Genomic DNA, 14128 nt, shown 5'->3' with positions numbered 1-14128 from the left:
AACAGTTAATAAACAGAGTTACATCCAGCCATCCTCACTTTTTAGAAAATGTGCACTGGTGTTTTGTTAGTATGTGTGTCTATGAGGGTGCCAGATCCCCTGGAACTGGAGTTACAGACAGTTGTGAGCTGCCATGTGGGTGCTGGGAATAGAACCCAGTGCTCTTAACCACTGAGCCATCTCTCCAGGCCCTGTCACTTTCTTGTTTGTTTGATTGTTCATGGTTTTTTGTTTTTTGTTTTTTTTGGTTTTTCGAGACAGGGTTTCTCTGTGTAGCCTTGACCATCCTGGACTCACTTTGTAGACCAGGCTGTCCTTGAACTCACAGCGATCCGCCTGCCTCTGCCTCCCGAGTGCTGGGATTAAAGGCGTGCGCCACCACGCCCGGCTCTTGTTTTTTGTTTTTCAAGATAGGGTTTCTCTGTGTTAGCCTTGCCTGTCCTAGACCCACTTTGTAGACCAGGCTGGCCTCAAACTCACAGCAATCCACCTACCTCTGCCTCCCAAGTGTTGGGATTAAAGGCGTGCGCCACCACCACCCAGCTGTCACTTTCTTTTTTAAGACAGGGTCTCTCACTAAATCAGGAGCTTACTGGTTATGGCTGTATGGTTATACAGCTAAAATGACTGACCAGCAAGCCCCAGGGATCCCCCTATATCAACCTCCCCAGCACTGGGGTTACAGTTGTGCACTGCAATGCCTGACTTTTTATATGGGTACTGGGAGTCCAAATTCAGGCCCCAAGCTTGTGTAAAAAGTGCTTCACTGATGGTACCATCTCACCAGCCCTTATTAAACACTTTTCATCATATGTCTACAATAATTACCCTGTTCCCTATTGTTGGACAAGTGGATATTCTAGTCTTTTGCTATATTTTCTTGCTAAATCTTCAGATACATTTACTATTTCTTTAGGAAACTTCTTGGTTAAAGAGGATAGCTCTACCCAAATGGAATCAACATTTTAGAATATTTTAACATAGTCTTTGCTGTGCTGGGATAGAACATGAGGTCTTGTACATGCTGGGCAGGTGCTTTTCCACTGATCTAGACCCCAGCCCTCCACCCCCTACCAGTCAGTCTCACTGTGTTACCCCACTGTCCTGGAACTCAGAAAGATCTAGCTGCTTCTGGATCCCAAGGTCTAGAATTGTACAACCACGCCACACATGAGGCGTGGTTGTAGAGGTAGGGAGTGGTGTTCAAGATAACATTTTCTACATTTATCTTAGGTGTTTTTTGTTTGTTTTTTTTTGTTTTTTTGTTTTAGCCTGATTTGAGTTTTGTTTGTATGTTTTTTCCAAGACAGGGTTTTTTTGTGTAATAGCCCTGGACTCACATTGTAGACCAGGCTGGCCTCAAACCATGAAGATCCTCCTGCCTCTGCCTCCCAAGTGCTGGGGTTAAAGGTGTGCATCACCGCAGCTGAGACATTTTTTATTATCTGTTTTGTTGTTTATTTATGTGTCAGTCTGTAAGTGTGCATGCTCGTACATACACTCATGCACAGGCACGTGAGACGCCTGCCTGCTTTTTTTTTTTTTTTTTTTGTGATTTTGAGGGTTTCTCTGTGTAGCCCAGGCTGTCCTGAAACTCACTGTGTAGACCAGGCTGGCCTGTAAACTCACAGGTCTTCGCGCCTCTGCCTCCTGAGTGTTGGGATTACAGACGTGTGCCACTGTGGCCTGGCCTGCTCCTTATGTGGCTGTTGGAGTCTGAACCCCAGTCCTCATGACTACACAGAAACCATTGGTAAAGTGCAGCTTTGTCATAAGCAGAAAACAAACTAATATTGTGGGTTTGGATTTTTTGGTTTAAATTTTTTTTTTCAAAAGTTACATGTCAAGTGTTTATTTTGTGTGTATTCAAATGTGGAGGTGAGAGATCAACCTAGGGGAGCTAATTCTCCTTCTAGTATGTGGGTCCCAGTGATCAAATCAGGTTGTCAGAGTCAGGGCCAGGCAGGTACCTTTGCCCACTGAACCATCTCACCGGCCTAAATTTTGAAACACAGAGGGACACAGGATCTTTCCCTTCATTAGCATTTTGAGACTTGGTATCTTGTAGCCTAGGCTGGGTTTGAACTATTGGTCATCCTGTCTCTTTCTAAGTGCTAGAATTGCAAGTGTGCATCGTCATATCCAGCTCCTAACAGAATCTTTAGGAAGAGTTAGAAAAGAAAAAAACCCTGTTCACTAAGAACATCTGCTGTGCTGTGTTCCCAGGGGCCGTGCATTACAAGTATGGTACCCAGTGTGGTGATGTTGAGAGCTGACAAGGTCTAACAGGAGTTATGTCACTTGAGGTGTGCTATCTCAAGAGATGCAGCCTCGAAGTGGCTTCTAGCAGATTGGACAGCGCTGTGCTACCATTAGAATGAATTAAGTTACTTTCTGCAAAAGCTGGTTAAAAAGAAAAGTAAGCTGCCCCTGGATTGCTCTCAAGCTCCCTGCCTTTCCTGTGGCACAACTAAGGGAACTGTCGTCAACGAGCTCATGCTAGTTCCATTTCCAGGAAAATGGGCAACTTTTATTTATAAAGTTCCTCATCCTGGGGATTGCTTTCTTTTTTTAAAGAATTGCGGGTCTCTCTCTCTCTCTCTCTCTCTGTCTCTCTCTCTCTCTCTCTGTGTGTGTGTGTGTGTGTGTCCATGAACATTGGATCTGCTGTAGCTGCCTGATGTAGGTAGGTACTGGGAACTGAACTCAGATCCTCTAGAAGAGAAGTAGGTGTGCCCTTTTGTGTTGTTGTTGTTTGAGAAATAGGGTTTCTCTGTGTAGCCCTGGCTGTTCAGGCACTCGCTCTCTAGACCAGGCTAGCTTCAAACTTAGAGATTCTCCTGCCTCTGCCTCCTGAGTGCTGGGATTAAAGTCATGTTCCACTGCACCCAGCATTCTGAACCACTGACCCATCCCTCCAACTTCTAGGGGTTTTGTTTTTCTACGTAACAGAAAACTAGTGAAGCTAGCCTTTATATGCGCTATTAGCCCTTTTATAACCCATGGCTTTACACATTTGGTTTAATTCTCATAGTCTGTGTTAACATTTAAATAAAACCAGTCAGTTTTCCTTGTGTATATGAAAATGTTTTGTATATAAGTATCTGTTGGTAAACTTGGAAAGCTAGTGAAGGGTATAGCTTTTAGACTTTAGCTATTTGCGGTTTGATCTTTTTCCTTAACCTTCTTGCTTTTTCCTCAATGCATGTTAATTTTCTTTTTCAGAATCCTTGAAAAATGGCTCAGCTGTAGATGGTGGGGAAAAGGTTTATTCTTTTCAACACAGAAAACACCCTGAAGAGATGACGAAATTAGGTATGTTGCGTTTCTGTTTTGTCTAGTCATTGTAGACTAACACTAAATTCTCATGGCTATTATCTTACTTTAGTCCCTAAGGTTATAATGAAATCAATGGTCCTTAGAATTTAAAGAATGAGACATTTCCTTAAAGAATGATGCAGTTAGCTGGTATGATGCCGTACATCTGTAATTCCAGCACCCTGGACATAGAGACAGGAGCACACCAGTTCAAAGATATCCTGAGCCAGGTTTAGATGTCAAAGCTTATACTGTTCTCTTCCTACCAAGCCTCCACAGTGTTGTGTGTAAGCTGCAATGGTTGCTCTAAGTAGAAAGGCATTCTCTGGGGTTGAATCATGGAAGGTGGTGATGCAAGTCCTTGAAAAGTCGATAGAAATTTGTAAAGAATTCAGGACAAAGGGGGACACTGAAGTGAAAAAGATGATTCCTGTAAGTCACCAGGTGCATGAATTGGAGAACAGAATCTATGAAGATGTTTTAGGGGAGAGATAAGGGCGGGCCTATATATCAAGCAGGGGTGTGTGTATTTCATCTTTGGATAAGTTGAAGAATCACTAGATAGCTTTTCTTTTTAATAGCTTCATTCATATGTTTATGGCTAGACATGTGTGCACACGAGCACTATGACGTGTGCAGGTTACAGAGCAGCTTTTGGAACTGGGTCTTTCTTGCAGCATAGGTCCTACACATCGCCTCAGGCTTGGGGGCAAGTGCCTACCGACTGAGCCATCTTGTAGGTGCAGTTATTGGAATCTTTTAAGAAAAGATGTTACCTGAGCAGACATGTAACTGAGAAAGTGCTTGGTGTAGTGTGAACAGAGAGGTGTGATAGAGCCAGAGTGAAGGTGAGAGCGCTGCTGAAGTAGAGTCAGCAAAGAATGGGCCATGGTGGGGAAGTTGGGTTCCAGAACAATCCTGTAGTGTCTGGGATTAACATGGTGATAAGCTGAAGTATTACAGATGAGAGTGGGGACTGCAGAGGAAGAGAGCTCAGATGTCTGTCCTGGCCATGGTGCTTGGGAAGGGCTCTTCTCTCTGTAGCCCTGGCCGCCCTGGAACTCACTCTCTAGACCAGGCTGGCCTCCAGCTCGGATGCGCTTGCCTTTGCCTCCTGAGTGCTGGGATTAAAAGTGTGTGCTTCCACACCCAGCCTGGTAAAAGAGTTTACACATGTTGAAATTAAGTCAACCAAGAGGAATTTGCCTCTCTCTCTATATATATATCCGTGTATTGGTGATTGTCTCTTTCTCTTTTCTCTTAAACTCTTATTTTACTAACCAAGTGTGGTAGTGCATCCCTGTAGTCTTGGCACTAGTTACACTCGTAGCTAGTAACAGTAGTCAAGAGGCAGGAAGATCAGAAGTCAGGGTTGTTCTCAGCTACAAAGTAAGCTCGAATCCTGTCTGGCTATGTGAGGCTCTGCCTCCAAAAAACAAACAAAAGTTATCTTACTTCCCTTTCACTGTTTCCTTTGCAGTTAGTAGTTACTTAACATCAGGTACAGCTAGAAGTGGTGGCATATACCTGTAATTCCAGCTATTCAGGAGGCTGAGGCAGGAAGACGACAAGATTTGAGAGCTAGCCTGAGCCAAGTAGTCAACGCCTACCTTTTTAAATAATCCATTCTTATTTCAGTAAAACCAAAACGACCTCAGCCATCTGTGTGAACTTATATGGCATTTGTTGATAGAGTTTTCCTTCTCCCATCGCATCCTGTGGATCAGAGCCTTTTAATTCAAAAGTGTCAGTTTTTCTTGAAAGGACAGTAGACTGAGCCACAGGCATGCCTAGAGCACTGCAGAGGACGAGGACAGTGAGGAAGAGCTGGGCTGATCACAGAGCTGCAGGGACCCAGAACAGAGTGTCAGTGGCGTCCACGCAGCAGAATGACCTGCAGGAAAGCTTTCTGTCACCAAGCGTCTCTGCTGGCCTGTTTGGCGGTGCATAGCGGGTCTCGCTGTGGCCTTCTCGGGCACGTTTATCCTGTTTCACGCACATCACTCTTTCTTCCCTTTTCCCAGTTAGCTCCCGTCTACTTCCATCGGTCAGGATCTCCCCGTCCCCCACTCATGAGCATAATTAAGGTCATTTACATGAGCAGCTTAGCAGTGACTACAGCGCTGAAAGTCTCTTTGTCCCCTGGCAATTAGCTGTGCATTCTCAGGAGCAGATGGGATCCTGTGCCATCTCCACACTGACACCCCTCAACTGCCTGTAAGCCCTCAGGAAGCCTCAGGACCTTTTGGGCCCCTAAGTCCTTCATGACAAAATACCCATGGGTTTGATTTTGTGCTGTCATGTGGAAGTAGTCACAGCTGTTGGAACGTCTGCGTCGTGCATGGAAGATGGCACTGCCCTACGTCCCTTTCCTCCAGCTCTCTCTACCTTCTTTCTTCAGGAATGGTGTCTGACCTTGGAGGTGGGGAGGCTTTTATGGCCGAGCATTCAGCAGTCACTTATTCCTAGCACCTCTGTAGTGACTGCGGTCTAGGGCAGAAAGAAGCTTCTCTGGCCAAAATCAAAGGAAGTCTTAAAAAACAAGACCATACAAAAACAAACAAACTGTAACAACAAAAAAAACACCCAATGATTTATATGGATCAAGAAATTAAGAAAATGAAGTGCTTGTGTCTTAGATAAACTTCAAGATCAGAAGATAAAAATGGTAACAGGGTTGGCAAGCACAAATAGGCTATAAAATGACTTAAATTTAAATACAACTATGCTTTCCCATTTAAAGAATAAAAGAAGTAGGCTGGAGAAATGGCTCGACAGTTTACAGTATGTGTGCCCTGCCCCTGCGGAGGACCCAGGTTTGATTCCCAGCACCTTTATCAGGCCGCTCACAATCACCTGTGACTCCAAGTGCAGAGTATCTGATGCCACTGTGGGCATCTGCACTCACACACGCATAATTAGAAATGATGAAGATAAATCGTAAAAAGAATAAAAGAAATAAGGTGATGTCATTAATATGCACCATTATGAGTCTTAAATTTAGGGAATGTAAATCTATTCCTTCATGTGGGCTCATTTTCTACATGCCTATCATAGTGTGAGAGCATTAAGTATCATTGAAACAAAGATTAGATGTTTTGTTTAAAATATCACCTAAAGGGCTGGAGAGATGGCTCAGAGGTCAAGAGCATTGGCTGCTCTTTAAAAAAAAAAAAAAGTCCTGAGTTGAATTCCCAGAAACCACATGATGGCTCATAACCATCTATGATGAGATCTGGTGCCCTCTTCTGGAGTGCAGGTGTACACACAGGCAAAACACTGTATACATAATAAATAAATAAATCTTTTTTTTAAAAAATCACCTAAAAGCCAACTATTTGATCTAGTGCTTAACCAAAGAAACAGCCATCTGTTCAGCACAATACTGGTTTTTTGGTTTGGTTTGGTTTGGTTTTTCGAGATAGGATCTCTCTGTGTAGCCTTGGCTGTCCCGGACTCGCTTTGTAGACCAGGCCAGCCTCGAACTCACAGTGATCCACCTTGCCTCTCCCTCCCGAGTGCTGGGATTAAAGGCGTGTGCCACCACGCCCAGCCCAAAATATTGTATTTTATGTATCATTCACATGTGCAGTTTTAAACACAAGAACACCATAGTTCATAGAAAATTTAAGAATTTTAAAACATGACTTCAACTACATACAGTTTTTAGATCCCAACTTCTTACCCCTGTATCACCTAAGGAGGTTGTGACCATGATATATATGACAAGAAAAGGAAGGAGAGCCAGGCATAATGCACACCTTCAGTCCTAGCACTTGGGAGGCAGAGGCAGGTAGATCTCTGAGTTCCAGGACAGCCTGGGCTGCATGGTGAGACCCTGTCTCAAAACAAATGAAAGAAATAAGAGAGAAAACAGTAAACCAGTCAGAGGGGAAAAGAAGTAGAAATAGTATAAGCTGTTGGTGGAGATGCAAGTGATTATTTTGGTTTTGCTGTTGAAGTTCATGCGTGACTGGGAGCTGTAGGTGCTAGGAAGGGGTTAGACGGCCTAACAGATCAACAGCTCAGCAGGTAAAGGCATTTGCCATTTAACGTTACAAGATTAAAAAAGATTCTGGGAAGACAGTTTAAAGGCTCTTTTAAAAGAAGTATTTTTTTGAAATTTATTTACTTATTTATTTATTATGTATACAGTATTCTGCCCACATGTACACCTGCATACCAGCAGAGGGCACCTGATCCCATCCTAGATAGCTGTGAGCCACCATGTGGCTGCTGGGAATTGAACTCACGACTTTTGAAAGAACAGCCAATGCTCTTAAACTCTGAGCCATCACTCCAGCCCTAAAAGCAGTACTCTTTGTTTGTTTGTTTGTTTTGTTTTGTTTTTCGAGACAGGGTTTCTCTGTGTAGCCTTGGCTGACCTAGACTTTGTAGACCAGGCTGGCCTCAAACTCACAGAGATCCACCTGCCTCTGCCTCCCAAAGCAGTACTCTTAATATGGGTAGATTTATTATCTTTCTGATAAAAGTAATGCACGTTTTTGCTTTAAGGAGGTAATATAAGTGAAAGCTACTTTGCTCTGTATCTGCTGTTCAACAAAGATGCTTTTTTTTTTTTTCTGATTACAGCTTTAGAACTAGCAAAGGTGCCAAGAAAAATTGTTCCATTTGACTCAAAGAATGATCCTGAAATTACAAAAACTGTTGCTCAAAAAAGCAAGGGTAAGGAACCATCAGGTTGATGGGTGCTGCTGTTTTGTTTGGTGGTGGTGGTGGTTGTCGTTGAAGTGGGTGTTACAGACATTTCTCCACTAATAATTTAAGGTAACAGGTAGCTCACAGCGTAGATGTCTACAGTTAGAAGTCTCATGATCGATGGACAGAGCAGCTCAGCAGCAGCACCAAGGCCTTACCTCTTCCAGTCATCATCAAGGCCTTGCCTCTTCCAATCTTTACGTTGCCACCAGCATTTTTTCATCTGATTTTGTTTGTTTTTTTGAGACAGGGTTTCTCTGTATAGCCTTGGCTCTCCTGGAACTCATTATGTAGTCCAGGCTGGCCTCAACTCAGAGAGATCCACCTGCCTCTGCCTTCCAAGTGCTGGGATTAGCGGTGTGAGCCACCACCACCCGTCTAGCATTTTTTCATCTTTAAGATTTATTCTTCTGCCAGGTGGTGGTGGCACACACCTTTAATCCCAGCACTTGGGAGGAAAGGGCAGGTGGATCTCTGTGAGTTCGATGTGAGCATGAGAATCAGAATTCTAACCACCAGACCCCATAAAAAATAGGTGGACGTGGAACCCATCTGTTATCCCAGCATGCATGTGGCTGAGACAGGGTGCCCTGGGCCGGCTGCCAATCTCCAGGCTCAACAGGAGACCCTGCCCCAATATACACGGAGGGAAGTGATCAGGACACTCTACAATCTTGGGCCTCCGTGCACAGAAGGACACCTACACAAATCTACACACAGGAGTGTTCACTACATTTAAACAATTCATTCCAGTAGTTTTCCAGTAGGGTAGTTAGGTATGCTTACCTACATCTGATAACTGGGGGGGAAAATGCTTAGAGAGTGTATATAGCCGTGAAAGCATAAGAATTAATGTAAAATTGTAATTAAGATCTCTTACTTCAAAGCTCACATTTTTTAAACATTTATTTATTATGTATACAGTATTCTGCCTACAGGCCAGAAGAGGGCACCAGATCTCAGAATAGATGGTTGTGAGCCACCATGTGGGTGCTGGGAATTGAACTGAGACCTTTGGAAGAGCAGTCAGTGCTCTTAACCTCTGAGCCATCTCTCCAGCCCAAAGACCACATTCTTGATTCCCCCAAATAGCTTTTCTTTCAACCTGCCAAATTTCCCGATTGCTTCTGCCCTACAGTGCCAAAGTTTCACTGTGACAGTGAAAGTGAGTACTCTGCTTCCAACTCCGAGGATGAGGAAGAAGCTGCAAGAGACGATGAAGAGGACGCTGCTCAGAGTAGACTCCCTCCAGCTCCTGCTTCCAAAAGGACCCCAGCTAAGAAAATGAAAAGGGAGAAGGCTGTAAGTGAAGAGGGGGCCTCAGGCTCTGGAGGAGGGCTGTGTATGCTGCCTTCCTGGTGGGCCGCCTGAGACATCAGCACACACCAGCCATTATTTGTTCATTTTTAAAAATATTTTCTTAGCTTTACCCATGGATTCCCACCCATACTTGTCTCTGTCCTTGAACTTTCTTTTCAGTGCTGGGTGCACATTTATGGTGAGTACTGTAACATGCACTGAGAGTACCATCCCAGCTCAGTTGTGTGAGAGCTGACTTGATGAATACTGATCGGATCACTGGTGATGAGCTCGTCAGTACTTCCCTTTCAGAAGGCTTTGCTTGTGTGCTTAGAGATGGGTGTCCAACTCCTGATCTGTGTTGAATTGTTTGCAAGAGTATTGTGGCCACAGGCTGCCCTTGCGTGCAGAGCAGTCTTCCTGCCTCGGTCTGCCAGTCCGTGTTCCCCCACTCTGAACCTGACACTGTTTCTATGGTGCTCCTTGTCCTGCTGTTCTCTAAGATTCAGGATAGTCCAGGTGCCACACTGCTCAGTGGCTGCCAACCCAGAGAGAGCTGATTCTCCCTCACGTCAGTACGTAGTGCTCCATCTTCTAAATAGGTGACAGTGTGTGTTTGTTTTTTTTTAAACTTAATATTGTTTGTTAATGCCCAGCTGCTGTTGGGAGGAGGTCCAGGGCAGGGTCTCTGGTGCTGGATGCACATGCCCTTCCAGTTTGCTTCATCTCTTGGGTGGCCAGAGCTGATGGCTCAGACAACCGATCAGGATTGAAAGAGAAAGGAGGGAAGGGGAAAACAGCCCAAGGTTTCTTCTCTAGGGACTGGCTGTACTGTGGCCGAGGAGGAGAGCTTAAACTGACCACACTTTTCCTATGGCTGAGGCTGTAAAAGTGGCTTCTGGCTGGAAACTTCACCAGGTGGTAAAAGAAGGCTCTTTGATGTGTAGATAGGCCTCTTTGTGGAGATCTCCAGTGAGTTAGTGTAAACTTAGGCTCTCAGCCTTAGAAGGCTGATGGTCCTGAGTCTGCTAACTTGTTTGTGAATCTACAGAGAAAGAAGAAGTAAGAGAGAGACAGAAAATAAACCACTCACACACATACATTCAAGAGAAAAGGTGATGAAATTAGGCATCTCAACTTCAACTGAGTCAGGTTTCCCAATTTCAACACATACTTTCAAGAGAAAAGGATCAAGAGAAGAGGCGGATGAAGTCAGGCATCTTAACTTCGACTCAAGTTAAGCATCCCAATTTCCAGCCCCGTTTATTGTAGCAGACCGTACTTATACTTCTGAGGAAAGGGAATTACCTCACAGTCAGAAGAGTACAATTATCACAAAACCAGATAAATTCTAAAATGTAACAGGTTACATGTTTTAAATCTAAACATTTCTTATCTATGTATCCACTACGTAAGTTCATGGTGAGTTCAGAACGACGAAGGCTGGCAGGGTCTAAGTTAATAGAGTCTGAAACTTAAAAGAGTATAGGACTTATCAATTAGGACGGACCTGACTATACATTATCCAGCCATCTCTTAGTTCATTATGAGCTCAGGACAATAAGTTTATCTGTCTTTCATTCTAAGAAACAGAGTAAATTCAGACATCTCTAGGTAACATCATTCATTCATGTGAAGTTTAAACAAACTGCCTATATTCTTGGTGCCATCTGCAATGGAGGCTTATCTGAAGCCACAAATCTGCTACAAGGCTATCCTTAGTGAGGCATCTGGAGGTCCACAAAGGTATTTATTACAGCCATAAACTAACTTTTACTTTTAAAACTATTTGAATCAAATCAGAAATTCCATAATCAGGGATAAATTCATCTGAATAACAAACAGTGCATCTTCAACAAGATCCTATAGGAAGTTTGCTCAATCAGAGCTGGTCAGGACCCAGAAAATAACAGTTCACACCAATGCCAGATGTATTTACTTTTGGTTTTTTGAGACAGGGTTTCTCTGTGTAATCTTGGCTATCCTGGACTCGCTTTGTAGTCTGGGCTGGCCATAAATGTAGTCCTGGCTGTCCTGGACTCACTTTGTAGACTAAGTTGGCCTTAGACTCACAGTGATCCACCTGCCTCTGCCTCCCTGGGTGCTGAGATTAAAGGCATGTGCCACCATGCCCAGCTCTAATGCCAGATTTTAGAGAGAGGCAGCAAAGCACAATTGACAGGGCAGTTAGAAGTTGGAAGCAATTCTGGGGTACATCACAATACTGACCTTGCAAATACTGGATCACCTCCAGAGATCTCTCATGCCTACTGGACTTCCCCAAATCAATGGCTCCTGACAACATGTCAAAGGCTGGAAGCAGTTTGGGGGTGCATCATGGTACAAGACCTTGCAAATACCAGATCACCTCCTAGACAGTCCACATGCCTAGTGAGCTTCCTTAACAGGGTGGCTCTTGGCAATTTTTCCTTTTTTTTCCATATTTTATCAGTACTAAATACTAACAAATAACAAAGATTATCTGAGGAGAAACAAAGGCCCTGATAAATAATAATTTCCCTTTTAACATAAAAGTAAAATTATATATTGTAACTTAAAAATAATTTTGTAGGAACCAGATAATTCTTTTTGTTCTTAGCTCTATACATGAATTCCCACACATACTTATTTTTTGTCTTTTAAGTTCTTGATGCATATTCATAATCAATACTATAATACATGTAGGGTCTCTATGTAGACCAGGCTGGTCTTGAACTCAGAGATCCACCTGCCTCTGGCTCCCTGCTAATTAGTGTATTCTTTGAGTTGTATTTTCATAACAGTTACTTGAATTTATTACTGGAATTAAATGTCTTCTATCCTTGACCTGTATACTACTTTTTAAAAATTACTATCAGTAAGATAAAATTAGTTAGGCATGTTAACACATACCTGCATTTCTCAGCTGTTTGAAAAGCTGAGGCAGGAAGATTTCTTGAGCCCAGTTTTAACTAGTGTTACTAATTAGATTTTATGTAGCACAAATATCTGAAATACTTAGACCTGACATCTTTCTCCATTTCAGAGTGACTTGGTAGAAGAATACTTTGAAGCCCACAGTAGCACAAAAGTCGTAACGTCAGATAGAACCCTGCAGAAGCTGAAGAGAGCTAAGCTGGATCAGGTATGCTGTAAAGGGTTATCAGCATTTGTTTATTGTGACCTAAAAACACATGAGCAGCACGTTTGGAGAAGTAGTGAGCAGGAGCAGAATTATTTCGCTGATAAAGTTGTGGTTATTAAATATTTGTTGCATGAATTGTAAATAATTCACTGACTAGAATTATATTTGACATTAATTTTACTTTTCTTTGGTTGTTTTTAATAAAATCTCAATTGTCCAATTTTACCAATAAAGACTAGGGGCCCAGATGCTACGGTGAACACCTGCTAGCTCAGAGGCAGAGAAAGCACCTGGCTGACCTCGGGCAACATCCCAGGAAGAACCCTCCTTCTCCCACACTTGCTAGCTCCCAATTGGGGAATTTTCACTCAGTACCAGGGACCAGGCCTTCAACACAGCAGCCCTTTATATTCATGCCATAGTGCCACAACACAGCACCACAGATACGGCATTTATTAAAAATAGCTCCTGAAAAGGCACAAATACAAGTTTATTTTTGATGGTGAATTATATAGAAACTTTAATGTTTTCTAAAAGTTAATATTGAGGTGGCTGGAAAGATGGTTTACATGTTAAGAGCACTGGGTGTTTTTTTCAAAGGTCCTGAGTTCAATTCCCAGCAACCACATGGTGGCTCACAACCATCTATAATGAGTTCTGGTGGGTAGGTGTGCACGCGCACAGAACACTGTATACATAATAACGTAATTTTTTAATTAATATTGAAATTTTTGAATGTTTTGAAAAATTGAAACTTTTTGCAGTTTTTCAAATCTACAGGTTTAGTTTTTTGTTTTGTTTTGATTTGGTTTTTATGTTGTTGCCATTGCTGTGCTGAGAGTTCAACTCAGGGCTTCATACTTTCTAGACAGGCACTCCAGCACTGAGCTGCACAGCCCAAGCCCATAGGCTTGTGGGTATTATTGAGCTTTTTTGGATTGGTTTGGTTTGGTTTCTGGTTTTTTGAGACAAATTTCTCTGTGTAGTCTTGGCTGTTCTGGACTTGCTTTGTAGATCAGGCTGGCCTCGAACTCAGAGATCCGCCTGCCTCTGCCTCCCGAGGGCTGGGATTAGAGGTGTGCTCCACCACGCCCGGCCTTTATTTGGTTTTTGTTTGTCTGAATTTGTTGTGAAAACTGGGACACAGATTCGACCATCTTATAGTAACTATATTTTTAGAAATGAAAGCTTTATATTAGGAGTTTATTATAACCATTTAAATGGTTCTAGGCAAACTTAGCAAAATTTTATATTGTTCTTTTACACGTGAAGTAAAGAGAATTTTAAAAGGAGTTGGAGACATGGTGGCTCATACCGTTTATGACTGCAGGTCCAGGGGATCGGATGATCTCTGCTGACCTCTCTAGGCACAGGGTATGCACAAAATACTCAGATACATAAATATAGCAAATCTTTAAAAATAGCTTTTAATTAAATGAGTATTTAAGTCATGCTTAATGTATTTTTTTATATTTAATTGGTGTATTTATTTCCATACCTGAGTTCAGTCGCTGTCTCCACGAAGGACAACCTCTCTTTCTTTACAGAAAACGTTGCGTAGCTTACTCAGCAAAGCCTCACCTTCCTTCTCTGCTGAAATTGAACAGTTAAGTCAACAGCATGAGAAACTGTTTCATAAATGGATGCTACAGCTACAGTAAGTATTCT

The 14128-nt window shown here is 42.8% G+C and overlaps 1 protein-coding gene across 1 annotated transcript in view; it reads left to right on the top strand.

Annotated features, from left to right (window-relative positions):
- The window catches only part of Orc2 (origin recognition complex subunit 2), a 33516-nt gene that overhangs the window by 4721 nt on the left and 14667 nt on the right, over positions 1–14128 (top strand). The window contains exons 4-9 of the mRNA XM_051154528.1: positions 3226–3315; positions 7912–8019; positions 8622–8689; positions 9130–9339; positions 12362–12460; positions 14008–14117. Coding sequence (XP_051010485.1) covers positions 3226–3315; positions 7912–8019; positions 8622–8689; positions 9130–9339; positions 12362–12460; positions 14008–14117 — 685 coding nt within the window. The remainder of the gene's footprint in view (positions 1–3225; positions 3316–7911; positions 8020–8621; positions 8690–9129; positions 9340–12361; positions 12461–14007; positions 14118–14128) is intronic.

The sequence above is a fragment of the Acomys russatus genome, chromosome 12, assembly GCF_903995435.1.
Source record: "Acomys russatus chromosome 12, mAcoRus1.1, whole genome shotgun sequence".
NCBI classification, from domain to species: Eukaryota; Metazoa; Chordata; class Mammalia; order Rodentia; family Muridae; genus Acomys; species Acomys russatus.
Note: the sequence above shows the minus strand (reverse complement) of the source record. Positions and strands in the feature narration are given on the sequence as shown.